The sequence below is a fragment of the Lepeophtheirus salmonis genome, chromosome 5 (assembly GCF_016086655.4).
Source record: "Lepeophtheirus salmonis chromosome 5, UVic_Lsal_1.4, whole genome shotgun sequence".
NCBI classification, from domain to species: Eukaryota; Metazoa; Arthropoda; class Copepoda; order Siphonostomatoida; family Caligidae; genus Lepeophtheirus; species Lepeophtheirus salmonis.
Genome location: NC_052135.2, coordinates 64,462,998 through 64,481,866, shown reverse-complemented (window position 1 = coordinate 64,481,866; position 18,869 = coordinate 64,462,998). Strand labels below are relative to the sequence as shown.

The 18,869-nt window shown below is 28.9% G+C and overlaps 1 protein-coding gene across 1 annotated transcript in view; it reads left to right on the top strand.

Moving 5' to 3' along the window:
- Window positions 1–18,869, top strand: part of olf186-M (Ki-ras-induced actin-interacting protein-IP3R-interacting domain olf186-M) — a 104,656-nt gene that overhangs the window by 68,833 nt on the left and 16,954 nt on the right. Inside the window, exon 6 of the mRNA XM_071888117.1 lies at window positions 4,184–4,307. Within this exon, the coding sequence (XP_071744218.1) occupies window positions 4,184–4,307 (124 nt within the window). The remainder of the gene's footprint in view (window positions 1–4,183; window positions 4,308–18,869) is intronic.

Below are 18,869 nucleotides of genomic sequence, written 5' to 3'. Positions count from 1 at the left end.
TTATGTTTTTTTTTCTATTTCTAATATTCCCTTGCCACACACAATGCAGTCTTGAATGTGACAGGTCATCAATATTGTTAATTTCTATTCTGTGTCTATATTATAAATCGTTTTTCTTATACATCTAGTCTAACTTGGCTTTTTTTCTTCGGCAGTGAGAATGCTCTTGGAAATAGATGCGATTTTATTTAGATATTCCCTCCCCCTTATCGCAAGAATCTATCCTTTTCTTCTGCACAAAACTTGTATACTATGAAGCATTGATTGCACTAGCAGAAACACATCCCCCTCATACTGCAGCTTTTGGGATACGTCCAGAATTATGTTTACTACTCCTTCCTTAACTTTGGGATCGTCCATGAGGCTCGAATTAAGTATCCTCTGCTCTTCTTTTTTTAGTTCCTTCCATGGAGTTTTAATATTAGATGAATTGCCTTGTGATCTGAAATTTTAACCTATATAACGTCATTAGAACCAACTGCTTCTCCTACAAATCCCTTGTCAGGAATAAGTCGATTATTGACGACACTGGCTTAGATTTATTGTCAATAGAAGAAAAGGTTTTACTTGAATTCATTGAGCATCCTACGTTATTAAAACCAAAGGACGTAATAATTGAGGACAGTACTTTTGTGGATGTAGGATGGGAGTTTACTTCCTTGCTTGTTGTGTATTTGTCAATTTAGTTTCACGTTAGTACCTCTTCCTATAATTGTTGGTCTGTGTGAGACAATGTGCAAAAGCTTACCCTAGTAGAAATCCAGGTCGTCAGTGTTTGGTCCATATATAGAGACAAATCACTTCAAAATTAAAGCCTAGGCAATAATATTGTGCTTGATATTTTCCTCAGGGGTATTGCACTTTTGGGTTTAGAGTAGATTTGATTTGTGAAGTTACTCCACGTTTTGGGTTATGCTTCATACTATTGAAGGTCGAGAAAGAGAGGTAACCAGATGGAATGGAGTAATGATGATTCAAATTACATTTTGTATAATAGAGTATGGGGATATCAAGTATTTTAGCTTATTTCATAAATCTAGCTACATCATATTTATGTCTCAAACTTTGTATAAAGACTATATTCAGGTAAAGGATTGATATGGTCATTCTTTTTTATGTTATTTTGATACAAACACACAAAGAGACGATTTTGAACTATATAATGCTCGTTTTGAATTAGATCCTGATCTAGATCTAAACGGAAAAATATTCTTCTATGTAATAACTGAAATTTAAGTTTCATTACGCCTAACCACTCTGTATTCCAAAACTAGTTCGTTAATCTGGTGACTTTAAATTTGAATATTCTCATCAACTACTATATCAATTTATTTTTGAAGAAAAATTGTCTTATTTTTTTAAAGTGACGATGAAATGCTTAAGGATTGATTTACTTGCGCAAAGGATTGATATGGTCATTCTTTTTTATGTTATTTTGATACAAACACACAAAGAGACGATTTTGAACTATATAATGCTTGTTTTGAATTAGATCCTGATCTAAATCTAACCGGAAAAATATTCTTCTTTGTAAGCATAGAAAGAGAGTTTCTTGGAGTCTCTGTCTCAGATAGTATTCTCAAATGTCCGGCGCTCGCTTTAGTAACAGGCGTAAGGTTTTGATGCCCACTGCTCTCCCTATGATGGTTTTCGTTATATCGATTTTCAAAATCTTACCAACTGTGCCATGCTTTGTTATGAACAATCCAATTTGATCATAAATTACTAGTACCCTTATGTACTTATCCATTATACTATCTAATCAATTAATAGTAAATATACTATAACATACTATAAATCAATCAGTCATATGTGTAGGTCCTGTATATGTTGTTTCTCCTCGACAGAGCTCCGCTCGATCCATTTTATTAATCTGCTTGAACCCCAACATGAGGATTTAAGTTTAAAGTTCATGTGCTCATAAGAGATGAAGAGTGACACTAGGGAATTATAAGTGTGAGTCCTTGTAGCACTTGGAGTAGAATTGAAGATCGATATCAGAGCCTTCATATGTCTTTGCTAGATCCAGAGTCGATTTTTTTTAAATTCCTTCATCTTCTAGCTAGAAGCAGTTAATTACATGAAACATTAAGATAGATAAGTTGCTCTCTTCCAAATAATTTGTATTGATGTATCAATGTATTGATTTCCGTATCAATTTTTGGTTTCATTTTTTACCATGTCGACAGGTCAAATGATTTACAACTCTATTTATACATATCCTTCCCCCTCCCCCGTCTAAATAATATTGTAGATGTACTGCTTTCAAATTATGGTGAAAATGTTATATCCTCTATGATTTTCTTTCTTTTATGGGATTAAGTACTTAAAATGTTTTGATGAGCATGATGAATGCACTTTGAAAAGTTTCATATAAATTGTGTGAAATAATTTCTTACTTGTAATCTGCAGCATGATGCTGCCTAGATACACGTGTCAGTTGAAACTCGATATAGTATATTATACATACATAGTTTAACATGAATATATATGAATTTTCTACTTTGTTATGTATAATGTATATATGTAATTTGGAAATATACTTGTTTTAAGAAAAAAACAAAAAACATATCATGTGTTATCTTATTAATAATTTACCAATTCTTTCTTACCTACTGAGTATCAAATATTGTTTAGAGTAAACATTGCGAAATATATGTAAAAAATTGTATAAGACAGATTAATAGATCAAAAAGGAATAAACATAAGTGGGGCTCATCAAACAAAAACAAGATAAAATTTCCTTTCTCAAAATTTAATTTAGATAATAAATGTATTCTTGAACGAATTATCGCCCATTCCTATCATATCATTCCCTTCTTCAAAGTCTAGTAGATAGTCTGCCTGGAAACACCAAGGTTATAGCTGATTTCTGTCGATGTCTTGCCTCGGTGAGAATGGGCTAAAATTGCTCTCATGCGCTCATCTGAGACAACAGATTTATGTAAGCCATGATGATGATCAGGATTAAATACATAATTACTATGTTTTATAAATATTTTCTATTAGTGAATGAATTCACTGAGTGGCTATCACAAGTCAATCACAAGGCTACAAAAAATTTAGAGGCAAATTAAAAAGTGTATTCTCTTAACCGAACACACTTGTCCATCAAATGAATCATCTAAAATATATTGAACATACAATCCTGGGCTTCTTCGATATCTGAACTCTTCCAATAAATTTGAATACAATGTCTATAATAGATTGAAATATTTATATTTGACAAATTAGATTAAATATGTAATTAAAAAAAAAAAAAATAATAATTTTTCTCAATTTTTCTTAATTTATGCTCAAGAATTAATTAATATTAACTCACCATATATGATATTTAACAAAACAAGAACACAATTTTTTTACTTTATTAATATCCAATATTTCATTAACAATTTAAACTTGAAATTCAAGTCTTTGAGATGGCTTGAAATATCACTGAAAGTCAATAATTCTAAGAGATACGGTAGGTTGTGGATAAAAAACAGGTAATTAGAATAGAAAAAAATGGTTGTTACTTTTAATTATTTCTCTAAAAATTATTTTTTCACTCTTTGTTGTGTGGAAAAAAATCTCCCTATAAATTCTAATGAATAAATTAATAAAACTACTTAACTTTTTCGTAATTAAAAAAAAATCAAGATTACAATATGAGGTAAATATTTGGGTACTTCATTTTCAAAACAGTAAATTCTACCAAAGGAGGCCAATACTTTATCAACCTTGTAGAGATGGTAATTTGCCATGTTGATGTTCGGTTTCATTTTTTACAGTACTAAAATTCCTAAGGATATACAACTCTACCTATTAATCAATTCATGTAAATATATTTCCAGTAGACTGCAACAACATACACACATATATGAAATTATTGTGCTCTATACAAATAGTAGAAACAACAAAAATTAGCATACCTTCAAGGCTTCCTTCCTTTATTTTTTTTTGTGTTAGACTTATTAACAAGTGTTTTATTTCTATAATAATAAGCTCTTATATATTTAATATTATTGTTGTTTAAAGTACCTGTGTTATAAAGAGTGTGCTTTAATGCTGCGTTTTGTATTTAAAAAAAATTAGAGCGTCAACATTAATCATACTTACTACTCTTGTTATTCTTCAATTAAACTAAAATTTCAAAAATTAAGAAAATAGACATTAATAACTCTTTTTCTACTCCTTATGTCAGTGTTGATAGTGTTTTACTTGCAAGAGAGTTAAATCCGACGGAAATGCTTATGGAACTTGGATTTGGAGGACCGCCTACCTCCATGCTGGCTCGAGTACCTAGAAGATTTCTCCAGGATTCCGAGGTATGACTTCAATTTTGTTTAAATATATAATTTTTGTCAAAATTGTTTTTCTCACTCATATACTCACCATATATGTAATGAAATTTTTTTAATATTTTATAAGTATTTAAAAAGGGATAAGGAATCACATTGCAATGAAGTGTGTACGGTAAAAAGAGAAATATTCAGGTGAACTCTCCACAAATAGTATTAAAAAAACAAAATTAATTTATTTTGTCCTGATGATATATTTTTTTACTCTTCATTTGTAGCCCGTCATCCCAAAAGCAAGCTAGAATGATTGTTGTCAAAATTGAGTTTGTATTACAATTATCCTCGTCCACAATTTTTGGTCAATTTATATCCACAAATTATTCTTGTTCACCCTTTGTAATTAAAGTTGCCGAAATTGATCATCACAATAAAATAATGCCAATTTGATATAATTTATTGGAAGGACAATATTAGGACAAAATAGCATACGTTTTCTAAATCAAACAAAGGTATTAGGCTATAGCTAGAATTCTAGAGTATCTTAAATTATCCTACAAAATTGAATTATTTCTCTAAGAATTAGTTCTCTACATGCCAACTGATTGCCAATAAGGGGTTTGGCATTCAAAAGAGCGAAATGTATTCCCCAATTTTCTGCACTATTTGGTCTTTACCTTGTAGGTAAGCCGAAAAAAAATTGTTGGCTTTTATGTATTAATATTTTCCACCTCCATATTTAGAGAATAAAATTCAATTAAAAAAGACAACAAAGGGCACTCGACATACCCATTATAAAAAAACTTTCCACAGTCTTTACAGGGATCGTTTTAAACAATACAGTAGTCTGTAGAAGTCTGAAATTGAGATGTAATTTTTTTGCTCTGACAACTCGAACAAAAAAAATTCCTCATAGTGTTAGGCAAAGAATCTGACTGTTTCAATTTTCTGATGAAATTTTCACATGTTTTGTACGATATATCAGCACATGAAGGCAAAATCTTCATCCTTAAGTAACAGGGCACTGGATGTATATGATGTCTTGCAGATTTTGTAAGTGAAACCCGATATTTTCCATTATTTAACATGGAGTTAGTGTTGCAGTTCAAGTCATAGACAGTAATTTTATTATAAGTTTCCATTTCTAAGTCCCTAGGATTTTCTATTCGTTTGAAAAAATATCTTGTTAATCCGTTTTGTCTCACAATATCCAATGTTGACGTAGAATCAAAAAAAGATCCCCGTGCCATATAATTCTTTGAACATCTGCCCAAGTTTTAAAGATCGACTCCCAAAAACTATTTAATTGGTCAGAGCTGAGCATAATCCAAGAATACATACTCGAATTACACCCAGTCAATCTCAATTCAAAATCTGGTTTATTGGGCATATCAATCAAAAGTTATATATATATTTTTGGTAAACCTCTGTTCAAAAGTACCAATCTACCACCAAGATGTTTTCTAAGTGTTTTAAGAGACAGAATATAAGACTTGTGAAAGAGACACAAAAGCCAATGCTCTCCTCTGTGATTGCCAAATCTGTCAATAATGGTAGAGCTAATATTTTGAATATATCTATAACTGTACTGCATTCATCTTATGAGAATGCTTGTTTTTCTTTGATTAATTTCTAACCAAGACTTATTTTTAAATTTTCGTAAAAGAGAAAAAATATCCTCAATTCTCCTAATGAGTTGCCGTCACATCGTTGGTGTAGACATAAAAAATAGAGGGCCTGTCATCAAATAAAATAACACAGCCACCATACTCTTTCTTAATTTTTATAGGTAATTTTTCTATGGCCATAAAAAACAATAGAGGAGCAGTCCGACATCCTTAACGACAGCTTCAATTTAACATTATCGGATACCTTTATCTCCATCTATAGAAAAATCATTTTATAATGAAAAAATATTTTTTATAAATAAACTATCTTTCAATGCTTATAATAAAGTTTTCTTAAGAAATAACTTTTTCTTCTTACAAATAACGAAAAAAATAACGCTGAGCCTGCACTATTTTTTCCCTGCATGTATAACATAAATCAATTTTTAAACGTTTTTCAAGTTCACTAAGTGCATAAAACAAAGTCATTGTATATTTCCCCTATAAAATCAACCTAGAATAATATATTACTCTGTGATGGCTAAATTGTATTACTTTTGTTGAAAAATTAGAGATAGAACATATAAGCCTTTTATCCACCTAACAACAATTTATAGCATTACGAGTATATGACAGTAATATCATGATATAATAGCCATTTTACTAAAAATATAAAGTTAATTGGAAATTACGAATTTTTCTCATTCAAAAATAATTATTTTAGGTTATAAGTATTTAAAAACTTTTGAAAGATTGTGTATTTAAATATAATAGTTATTTATTACCTCTGCAACGAAGCTGAAAAGAGATCATTTTTTTTTCTTCATTCCAATATAACTGCACTAGAAATTAAAAAAAAATAAGAATTGAAAGTGCGTCAAGAGGCTTTTACAATTTCTCTTTTGGATAATCGTTTTCTTTTGAACTTTTTATGCCTGGTCTTACTGACAAATAAAAAGCTTTGTCAAATCGTTGCGTCGTTTCATAAACAAAGTTTTTTTTTTGCTAAAATAGTTGATTGCCAGCAGGTGGAACACAAAACGACTTTTAAGAAAATCTATGGGTTTTATTCGTCCATACATTTTACCAAAGGTATGCTTTGCCCTCTGTTTGTTAGTCACAAGGATTACGGTAAAAGTTACAGATTGATTTTGATCAAACTTCGTAGAAATATTATATACTATTATATATATTATATTATATGCAAAGCATCTCTTTGGTACTTTGTTTACAAAATAAAAACTAATAAGTTAATAACGTTCATACCCATTGGAATGTACATTATGTATATAGTGTACCAAGTATCCCTGACTTTTCAAACACAAATGCAAATAGTGAAGAATGAATTATATTAACTTTCACTAGAAAGTTGGAAGTTTCCTGATTAATTGAGCAAAAAGTATTTTAATTGTCTCCTCTAACACAAATTTAAATGTTTCAAATTAGAAAACAATAAAATAAACCGACCTACACCTACAGTTCAATTTATGAATAACTTCAAACAATTCAAGTATTTTTGTACAAAGTTTGAAATATTTATTTAGTTACAAACATAATTTTATTTTCATGGCAATTTTAGGTGTTCATTAAATAAATCCAAATGAATTCAACGATTTTAATAATCTTATTAATATTGTTCGGTATCCCGATACAATAGTGATATTGTGTACTTATGCATTTAAAACGGTACTATACTCAATTGGTATTAAAAACGGTATTTACAGTGGGAGTGATTGGGTGCTACAGGCCCCTCCTGACAATTATCTTGTTGTCATATTTTGAAAAAAAATAACTTTCTTGTCCATTTTTTGTGATAACTTACGTAAATAATGATTTAAAAAAAATTGACATTTACAAATATTGTTCATTCCAAAGACTATAATTCTAACGAAAAAAACTCGTAACTAACAATTTGTCAAATTTCTTACAAACTTGTCAAAATACTCCCTCCCCCCGGGAAAAAATTTAATAACGGTCTTGCTTGCTGGGTTATTATGTTTTAAAAATATTGCACCGCCAATGACGTAAACCCTACATTTCAGTGCTACACTCAATCTTCAACTCCGCAAAAAAGGTGTTTTCATATAAAAAAAGATAACGATAATTGTTTTGTTTAAAAAGCTGCTTTGCCACTACCCCGAATAGATAAAAATCTTGTGAGAGCGCATGTGAGCTGTCCGTTCTTGGTATACATTTTTCAGTCAAAAAGTTCTCGAAAAATATAGTGACAACCAGTAATAAGTACTTTTACTAGTAATAAAAACTAGCACTTATTACTGTTACTGCTTATTTTATGGCTAAATATGTTGATAAATTGTTGCTAAAGCCCCACTACTTGTTGTTCATTTTTATTTTTTACAGAACCTAATCAGTTTTTATGCACAAATTTCAAAAGTTAGTATACATATGCAATTATATATTGAAAAGTTTTGTATTAACATATTCTATATCGTGGATAAAATAAGTTTTTGATCTCTTTCTGATTTTGTAAGTTTGCCCACTGACACAGACAAGAACGGTTTATAAGTTTAATGCAAATTTATTTTAAACTTGAAATACATTATATGACTAAAAAAGTGTTGGGAGGAAGAACACCTATAATACGATGTCAAGCATAGGTATGGAAACATTATGTTTTGGTGGTGGAGGATTGATGTACACAGAATCTACCGGAAAATCTTTGATTTCAATCTCCTTTCCTTAGGACACGGCATTGAAATTGGGACATGTAATTGATTATCCAGTACAACAATGACTCCTCAAAAAATTCCGTCACGGCAACAAAGGAGTTGCTCAAGAATAAATTCATGGTGTATTCATGGAATAGAAGTCTCAGGACTTCTATTCCATAATTTTTTTTTATGTGTGGGTCAAACTTACAAAATCGGCAAGGGATCCAAATATTTACTTCCTGCACTGTAAATATTAAGTCTATTATATGTTAAAGTTTGTATGCCAGCGTTTATTTTTGCGTTTTAGAGAAGAAACTAGCCCTCATGTTTGTTTTTGGAGATTTAATTATATATATTAAGAGATACAAAGATTTTGGATTTTATATGTATGTAGCAGTTGAGAATAGGATCGGTTGTTGGGGGGGGGGGATTGCGATCAATTTGAATTAAAAAGTTATTTCATATTCTTTTCATTAAAAAAGAAAAGAAAAATCAAATCAATTTTGTAGAAAATAAAGAAAAGAGTCCTTTACATTTATCTGTACCCTAGGGGCCACTCACAATAAAAATGGCTCTGTTTGAGAATTGCAGTAGTAATAACTGAAATTTAAGCTTCATTACGCCTAACCACTCTGTATTCCAAAACTAGTTTGTTAATCAGTTGACTTTAAATTTGAATATTCTCATCGACTACTATATCAATTTATTTTTGAGAAAAATTGTCGTAATTTTTTAAAGTGACGATGAAATGATAAGGATTGATTTACTTACGCAAAGTAAATATCTTTTATACAAAAATAATATTATTAGGGACCATGTTGAATATATGCATTTATGTTTTTTGGCTTCCATGTTGCATTTGGTTCACATAATTTACTTACGGTATTTTATCTTGGCTTTACAATTTAAAAACCCGTCAGATATTTTATATTAAGTTTTCATAAGAAAATATTAAGCTTTAGAAATTATATACAACATTTTGTAACTCCACTCGAGGTAAAATTGAAAAAAATATGATTAACTTTTAAACATCACAACTTCAAAATATCATCCATGATTGACTTAATGTAGCATAAAATTATTGATGATTTTCCTTATTGGTTTTTAAATGAAAGAGTTTGTTAAAAGATGCCACTATCAAAAAACATCAGGGCGTCATGTGGAGATCGTTTGATTTGTTCTGATATTTTAGCAACTATATTAACTCAATGGCGTTTGTTATTTTTATCCATCACTTTTTTTACTTTTGTCGTGTGACTTATTTAGTTTGGGATAGTTTTTTTTCATTTGATACGGGTACATAACCCTATTCATTTTCGCGTTCCGCATAAATTCAATCTTGTTTTATATATTTGTATTTCCATACAGTGAGAATTTGTACATGCAATAAATACATTTAGAACCCTTGGTTACACTTTCATAGCATATTTATTTCCCTCTTTTGTATTTGAATGATCAACGAGGTCTTCTATAATTAGGATTGTAGATCCTAAGCATTAATTGCATGCGATTTTTTTTGTTTTTGTTCGCAACTTGAAAAGTATTTTTAATTTTCTAAAGCTGTTATCATTATTATTTTATTTTTGAGGAGAGAACATATAAGTTTAAAGTCTTAACATGATTATGTGTGATCCTAAATGATGAAGATAAATACTGAAGAGATGTTAAGGAGATTTAAGTGTAAGTCCTTATGGGACTCAGAGTAGAATTGTGGAGTATGGAGCTTGCTTTTTTTTTCATTTTTTTTATGTTCTTTTAATTGGTTTAATTTCATTATTCTCACAACTGCTCATGCTAATTTAATGAAACATCACGATGGCTAAGCTGCTTTCCTCTCAAACATTCTTCAAGTTGACAGGATTATTATTTTAATTTTGTATATTGTACATAACGAAAATGCTTATGATTTACAATCCCATTTATAACCGAGATACATTTTTATAAAAGAAATCAACCATATATTTGATTGTAGTTGCAATGGGTTAGGAAAAAAATTGGGATCTATATATGATGTCATATGCCTAAATTGCTTTAATCTTAATGTATGTTTTAATAAGGTACTTTGTGGTGGGTACATAAGTACTTACAGTGCATCTTCTAGTGTAAATATATGTTTTAATAAAGATAAAAATAGTTTTGAATTTGTTACAAAAATAATTATAATCATAAAACAAATGAGTTATGTAGATATTAGATAATGTATGTAATTATATCAAATATTTCATCGTAATGCAAAAAAAAAAGCACATGTTAATAAATTATACAACTGTTTAAAGACTTAAAATTCAATTTTATGTCCTAAATAGTGTTTTTCTAAAATTACAAGCTAATTCCACTAAACGATATAAGCTTAAAATAAAACAAATTTGATTAGATAACACACAGTCAACATAGACTCAATATTACACTATTCTTTATTTTACTATTTTCTTACATATTTCATCAATTTGGGGGTCGCAAATATAAATTTGAGTGCTGAAAATGAGTTCAGTTGATAAAGGAATATTGATACTTTTTTAAATTAATTTTAATACAAAAATTTTACCTTTGAGTGTCAAGATACCTAGGGTTGAGAGCCAAATTGTTGTAGCCCGAATATATAATTTAAAGAATTAAGGATGGAAACTCCATATTTTATTATGAATAATGGTGATTACCAATTTTACAATAAAATGGTTTTGAAAAATCCATTTCAAGAATCTAAATTTCTCTGTTTGATAGAATTAACATTACAAATTTGGCTTCTAGGATGAAATATAGAAAAATTTAAATAATATTTAGATTATTTGAGTGACGAAAATTTGGCTCTAACCCCTCGAAATAATGTGCTTTTTTTATAGTAAAAATATTAGAATTTCGAAACATCTATTAAGTATTCACAAATTTTTTGGTAATTGGGTAAATTTAATCAATGAGATTGTATATGACAAATAAAATTATAGTCTATATTATAATAGCATCAACTCCTACAAATCACATTGAAGGAAGGGTAAATAGTGAAACAAAAGAACAATTTAAGGGCGAACACAAGATTTGATATCATCAAATCTTGATTAAAGGTTGCAAAATATACGACAATTTCTTATATAAGACATTACTATAACAACAATAAAGTTACATTTATTTTGATTTGATGCTGTCTCAGGAGTATACTATATGTTAGGGTGAGAAAATATGGGTTGAACAGAATAAAAAGGAGTTTGAAAGAGCATGGAGTAAGGAAAATCTATGTTCCTTAAAGAAAGAGTAAAGGCACACCCAGATCCTCATATTTTAATGGTTTTATGTATGTGCGAGTGTGAACGTACTTGTTGATGTAAAGTAAATATATTTTTATGACTCCAAACTACTATATTGGGAAATATTTTAAAATTAATGCTAATTCAGTTGATATAAAATCATATAGTATTTTAGGGGTTAAATCAATGAATACTTGAATTTTTTTCCATTCCTTTTTCTTGACCAACTAGGTACTATTTTTTCTATATAGAGAGTATTCAAGAAGGAAATAGGAAATTGAATCCTGTTGGTGTAATTAATGTCCTCAAGAATTAAAATAACTTTATTTATGAATGATTAAATGAAGTACATAAAATAAATAGATTAACCAAAAAAGTATTTGAATTATTTAAGACACTTAATCATAGATTTTTTTAATTCCCCTCCTTCTTATATTTCATTACTATCATTCTCTAAAAAAATTCCCTTAGTTGGTCAGAAAAAGGAGGTTACAAAAGTGTGTTTTCCATTTGCAAAGTATTCATTGGTTAAATGTAAGGTTATTCAATCTTACTCAATACGCGCGAAGCACATGAATTTTTAGCCGTTTAGGAATAACTATTGTATTTGTTACGGATTTAAAAATAAATCAAACTTTAACACGGCTTAAAATATATTCTTATGGAATCAACAAGGAAAGGAGAGAAAAATCATACTATTAGATAAAGTCTAAATTAAATGATGAAATAATTTCTTATTCATACTCATCTATTGCAACGACATTCCAAGAATAATTAAAATATAATTTAAAAAAGTTTTTATTTCCTTTAATTTATCTGTCAAATTCATATTTGAACCAGAAAAACGTATTTGTTCATTATATAGATGTGGGGTTCGTCCACATAAAAGCAAGCTAGAATGAATTTTCTTATATTTTTATTATTCTACCAACTATTTTCAATTCCTATCTACAAATTATTCTAGATAACCCTTTAGAGTTATTACAAATGGACTTAACGTAACCAGTTAATTTGAATGGCTATACCGAGCCAAATATAAGTCTTGGAAAACAAAAAAGGTTTTCAAATATAGGTAAAATTTTTGGGTATCTTAATTCATGCCAAAAATTTGAAAACAAACCCTATTATTGACTCAAATGCATCTATGAACTATTTTGCTGTAGTGTTTATATATGAAATAAAAAAATAAATTGTGATTTTCTTGATTTTTGTTCAATATTGATTTTATGTTAACGTAGTTTTCCCTTCTAAAGTTAATAATTGAGTTCGATAAGAAAATATTTATAAAATAAGTTTATAATCATATTAATACTATCATTTTTACTTAGCTGTTTCTCAGGATGAGATATAAAATAAAACCAATATTCAGAATAAACTTAAAAAGTTGCGAGAGTATAATTAATTTTGTAAGTAATTTTTATGGTATTGTAGCTTAAATCTTTAAAAATCTTAAAATTGGTAAAAGTAATAGGGAAATCACAACTTTATTATACAATGCGGTATATTGTTGGAAAACATCTGCCATTTTTTTAACTTTTCTTTGAGATATTGGATAAAAAGTTTTTTTTGTATGTTAAAAGTAATACTTTGGATATACAATATTGTAGTCATTTTTAAATGGGTTTAAAAAAAAAAGAAAAGTGGATTTATTTTATGACTATTATACTATCGAATGATATAATTTGATCAAAATTATTAACTCATTCGTTCAGAAAAAATTATATACATTGTAACGCTTAGTACAAAAAGAAAAGTTGCAAGAAGTGCTTTAATTTTCTGCGTACTGTTTATTCTTCTTTAATAATTGTTATATTTTTACTTCACGGCAAGCATGTATGTAGGGTATCGACTTCTTGGATTCATTATATCTTAATCTACTATAATTTGATGAAAGTTAATCACTCCACAACCTGAAATATAATATATATATATATATATGAAAGTAGAAAGAAAAAGGTGAAATCGATATACCCTTTTATATGAAAAAATAATAAATGTACGAAAATACTATATAAATGAAATTATGATTGTTATAAATCACACCATTATTTCTAATTCTATGAGTTCTCTACTGAAATTGGACTAATTTACAGATCTATACTTTTATTTCCGAAGCGTTCTACTGTCAACAGTACAACAAACCAAGTTTCAGTCAATTCTGTCTTTGTGTGAAAACTTCTCACAGAATGACTTTTCGTCCCAATATACCAACAAAAATAAAAATTAATTTATTTTTATTAATTTATAAAACCAGGTTTAAGTAATTAAGCCAAAAACACAAAGTGATACAGATATCCCCGATCTTATCAACTATTATTATTATAAATAAAACCTTAACTATTTTTTTTGCTCTTAATATGTGTTATATGTAAGTATAGATATTTACTTATATTAACGAAAATATTTTGCCTGAATTAATGGGTTACTTTTTCTAAGGGATTTATTAAACATTTTTAAAGGATAAACATTCTATCAATATGGGAGGGGATTATTGCTAACAATAGAACAATAATACATAATCTTATTTATATTTCAATAGTAATAGGTTAAATATAGATACCATTTACTATGAAAATATCTAAATGTACTCTGTTTATTTAATGCTCTAAAATAAATATAGAAGATTATAGATAAGTATGCAATCAATTTTTTTTCAAATTTTGATTACGGATAGTGTGGAACAATTTTCATGTGGTCAAGAAATAGCCTATACAAATTTCCATTGTTATAAATTATCAACTTTAATGTGGCACTTAAAGGGTGCTTTCGAAAATTATTTTATTGATATTTTTTAAAAGTAAGAAAAATCTCTAGTCTATTTTTTATGCCAAAAACACAAATTACCTATTAACTTAGTACGTAATGCATACTTTATTTTTCAAACTTAAAGCGAGATATGCGACCTCAAAACGACATCGTAAAATATTGAAATTTGTTATGAAATAACTATGAAGCAACGTGCGTGTATAGCTATTGCTTAGCGTGTCATATTAAAAAATAAAAGTAAATAGAAAATTTTGGAACAGAAGCATAGCTGTCATGATGTTTTATTTACTAAGCTGCAATCCACTGTGAGAGCCAAGAAATTACCAAATACTTTTTCCGTATCTAGCAAGGATATACGCAACAATTACTACAATTTTACTACAAGTCTATTAGGATTTATAATGAAAATTCCAGAACAAATTTTCAGAGTTAGTCTTCTTCTTTCATGCACTTGTGATTACTTTGTACTTATATATTCTCTCCTCAAGAATAAAATAATAATGATAAAAGCTTGGGAAAAAAACAACAACATAAAACTGCAACTACAAACAGTTTCATGATTGTACAATGTCATACTTTTTACAACTATATCTAAATTCCAATATTTGGAATGAACCCTAAAAATATTTAAAATAGGGAGTAAAGATGACTAATTTATAAACTTTGAAAACATTGTTGAGAACTTTAAATCATTATTAAAGGAATGACTTATTTTGCCGAGTGTTTTAGCATGATCAAAGTAGTATTTGTAAAGGAGTAACAAGTGAGATACCAGAGATATTTTTGTATAAGAGATGCATCTACCTTCACCCAAAAACAGCTGCAAATTTTTCTAATTATTATTAACTTTTAGACAATTTGTCTCTAGTTGACATTACAAAGAGTTTGTTGATACATACTGAATAGATTATATATCATGCTTTGAAAAATTTACAGATTATGATTTAGTGTTATACTTGATTCTTTTTCGCCCTAAATTTAATGGAAATAATTGGGGTTCTTCTTCTATTGATTTCAAAAATATACTATTACAATTATGAATCGAAACATTTCAGTAAAAATAATTGTACTCCATAAGATATTTTTACTTTTAACCCTCCTCTCGCTTTTAAGTCCATTGTATGGGTTTTGTCCTCCCTTTTTTCCAAATTAGGAACTTTATGGTGTATAGAATGAGTTTAAATTTTTAAATGTTTTTTTTAAATTTTATATGATTATCGTTTTTATTTATAGATTGCATGATATTGTTTCTTTTGGAGAAAAAAAATCAACCAATTTTCGTAAATTTATACAAATGTTATGTTTCTTAATTCCAATCTCAATTTTTGTATTGTAATGAAAGAAAATATTTACAGATTTTGTATTAGAGCAGATAAATGTTGTATTTTTCGTAGCGAGTCCGGTAGCAACATTTGTACAAAGATATCGGCATTTTAGTACTTTTCGATACTTTTTCTGGTAAAAATATTTTTAAACAAATCGTCATTAAAGGTACTTGACACGCATGAACAATATGGGCATCTATAATTTTTTTATTTAGAATAGATTTTTTTATAAATGATTATTTTTGCCTTTGCGTTATTTATAGAGAACAATTTTAGGAGGTGGTTGGCGAAATTTTTAGTATAATATCTTCGACAAGTAATATTTTCATGACGTAGTGGAGTTGCTAGTACTGGTTCCAATATGAGTTTATTATTGTGCTATTTCAAATGTGTAAACACCCGAGAATTGCTATAGCTCCCGTATACCGAACAACACTGGTGTGGACACATTATTAATCTTGGATTAATGAACAACCAACCAAGTATTACTGAAATAAACTCAATTTTCCTATATCTACAATAATTTAGGGTATTGTTGATTATTAATGCCATAAACTTTCTATTTTGTGTAGTAACTATATAAATAACTAAGTCTTTAGCGTGCCCTTGGTTTTGGCTCATTGTAGAGCTTATGACGTTAGAATATACGTTACGTACAAGTAGTTTGGAAAGTTCAGCAATTATTTTTACATTGTTAAGGAAATGAATTAAAATTTCAAATTTTGATTGTACCAAATTGCATTCACTATATCTTAATTAATCTAAATTACAGCTTCAAGTTTACAGCTTTCAAAAAAATGTTCTTTGGTTTTCTACAGGAGAAGCATTGAACACATTAATAAATAGAATTAATTTATGTTTTATATTAACCTTACTTACTTTCGAACATGGACTGAAAAGTCCCAGGCTTCACACAAAGATTGGGCTTTTTATTATTTGCCTCATTTTCAGTTATTACCAACCTTCAAACGACAGCTGTCAAAATTTCATTACCATCTATTTTTTATTTTGTGAGTAATTGTGCTAAGTGTAGCGCTACTTTTGTTAATTCCAAAACAATGGATCAAAAACTAATTTCTGTTTTAATTTTATACTGCTTCTCGATGGGATAAAAATATCGTTCAAGCTAAGCAAGGCCTCAAAAAGTGATATGGGGACTCCACGCTTTCATAAAAAAAATAATTAAACGTTGGTTTTCTTACTTCAAACGTGGTGTAGATACGACAAAAATGAAGAATGCAGTGGATATCCAGATGAGGTGGTAACAATAAAAAACATCGAACAAACCTACAAAACTGCTTTGAATGATTTGAAAGTCAAGTTGCGTGAGTTAGCTGACATCGTAAAGATATAAAAAGAACGATTTACCTTTATCTTGCATGAGCATTTGTCCACGAGAAAGCTCTGAACTGAAAGTAGGTGCCAAACTGTTGACCAAAAGTAAAAACACATGTTGATGATTCTGAGCTATGTTTGAACAAGTTTAAGCTTAACAAACCGGAATTCTTGCATCGGTATGTTACAATGATTGTAAAATGGATCCGTCGCTTTACTTCGTAATCAAAACAATCATCATCTGAGTGGACAGCAACTGGTGAATATCATTCAAAGCGCTCGAAAGCACAACAATCAGGTGGAATAGTTTTGGGTTCTTTATTTTGGGATGCATATGGCATAACGTGAATAAAATACCTTTAGAAAGGAAATAGTATCAACAGTTAATATTATATAGCGTTATAAAGGTATTTGAAGAAAAACAAACAAGGATAAACGGCCCCACTTGAAGAAGAAGAAAGTTCTATTTCACCGGGTATAACGTACTGTGTCCCAAGTTAATAAAAAGTGACCAAAATACATTAACTGAACAACAAATTGATACTCCATACTCCTGACTCTTTAGATGTTCCTCTCAAAGACTACAAGGAGCTCACAGACCTGAAAAAACGACTACTTGTAAGAAATTTCGCTTCTAGAAGAGACTATTGATGAACTGAGAACTATTTTGAGGCAACAGATAAAGAGTTTTATTAAAATGGCCTAGAAATAATATAGCAGCGCTGAATTATTCTGCTGCTTTCGATGGAGATTGATAAATAAAACCAATTTTCGAAGAAAAAGAAAAAACGTTTTCTTTGTGAAGCCCGGGACTTTTCAGATCATTTGTTAGTTAGTGGCTAACAAACTTTATACGACGTATTAAATCGATAAAGCTGAAAATGCCTTTAACGATTGGTTTACAAAGAGAAAAGTATACAGTATCTGCGTTTTTAACAAAAAGCATGCCATATTCGTTTTCTATGACATCAAGGGAGCATTCGAAAATCTTTTTTACAGTTTCATTGAAAAGTATTTTGTCCCATTAAACATAGTTTAATCGATGGTGAGGTTCTTTTTTTTGTGCTTTATACATTTATGTATAAGTATTTTACGGTATAAAATTGTGCAAATTGACCTTAACGCTTGCGAAATTTAATTCCTTTTTACAATACTTGTTTTTATTCAACTCTATACGTGTATAATTTTTTTTTTTTTTTAATATGATGCACATACTTGATCGTATTGTTATTCCTTAGATCAATTATCTACTCTCAAAAATTACTTATGTTTAGCATACATACTATCAGACAAACCATGCAGTTATAATATAGATACATAATTTACAATTTTAGTCAAACAGTGTAAGAGCCGAAGCCCACTTCTTAATTTTCCTAAAATGCTAACATTTTTTGCACGGGAATATATTTTTGCTATTAAACCTGACCAAGAGAACAAGTGAAAGAAAATAAAAGCATTGATTTTTTTCAATTTATGGATTGGTTTTCCCTAAGCCTTCTTTTGCATTATGCCTCCTTTTCTTGTTTTTTGCTTGTATATTCACATACCAAGGGAAACAACCATTAAATACCTTAAAAATATAAGAAAAGTAACTTAAAAACATCCGACTTTTCCGACTGTCTAAAGCCACAAACGACAGTTATTAACA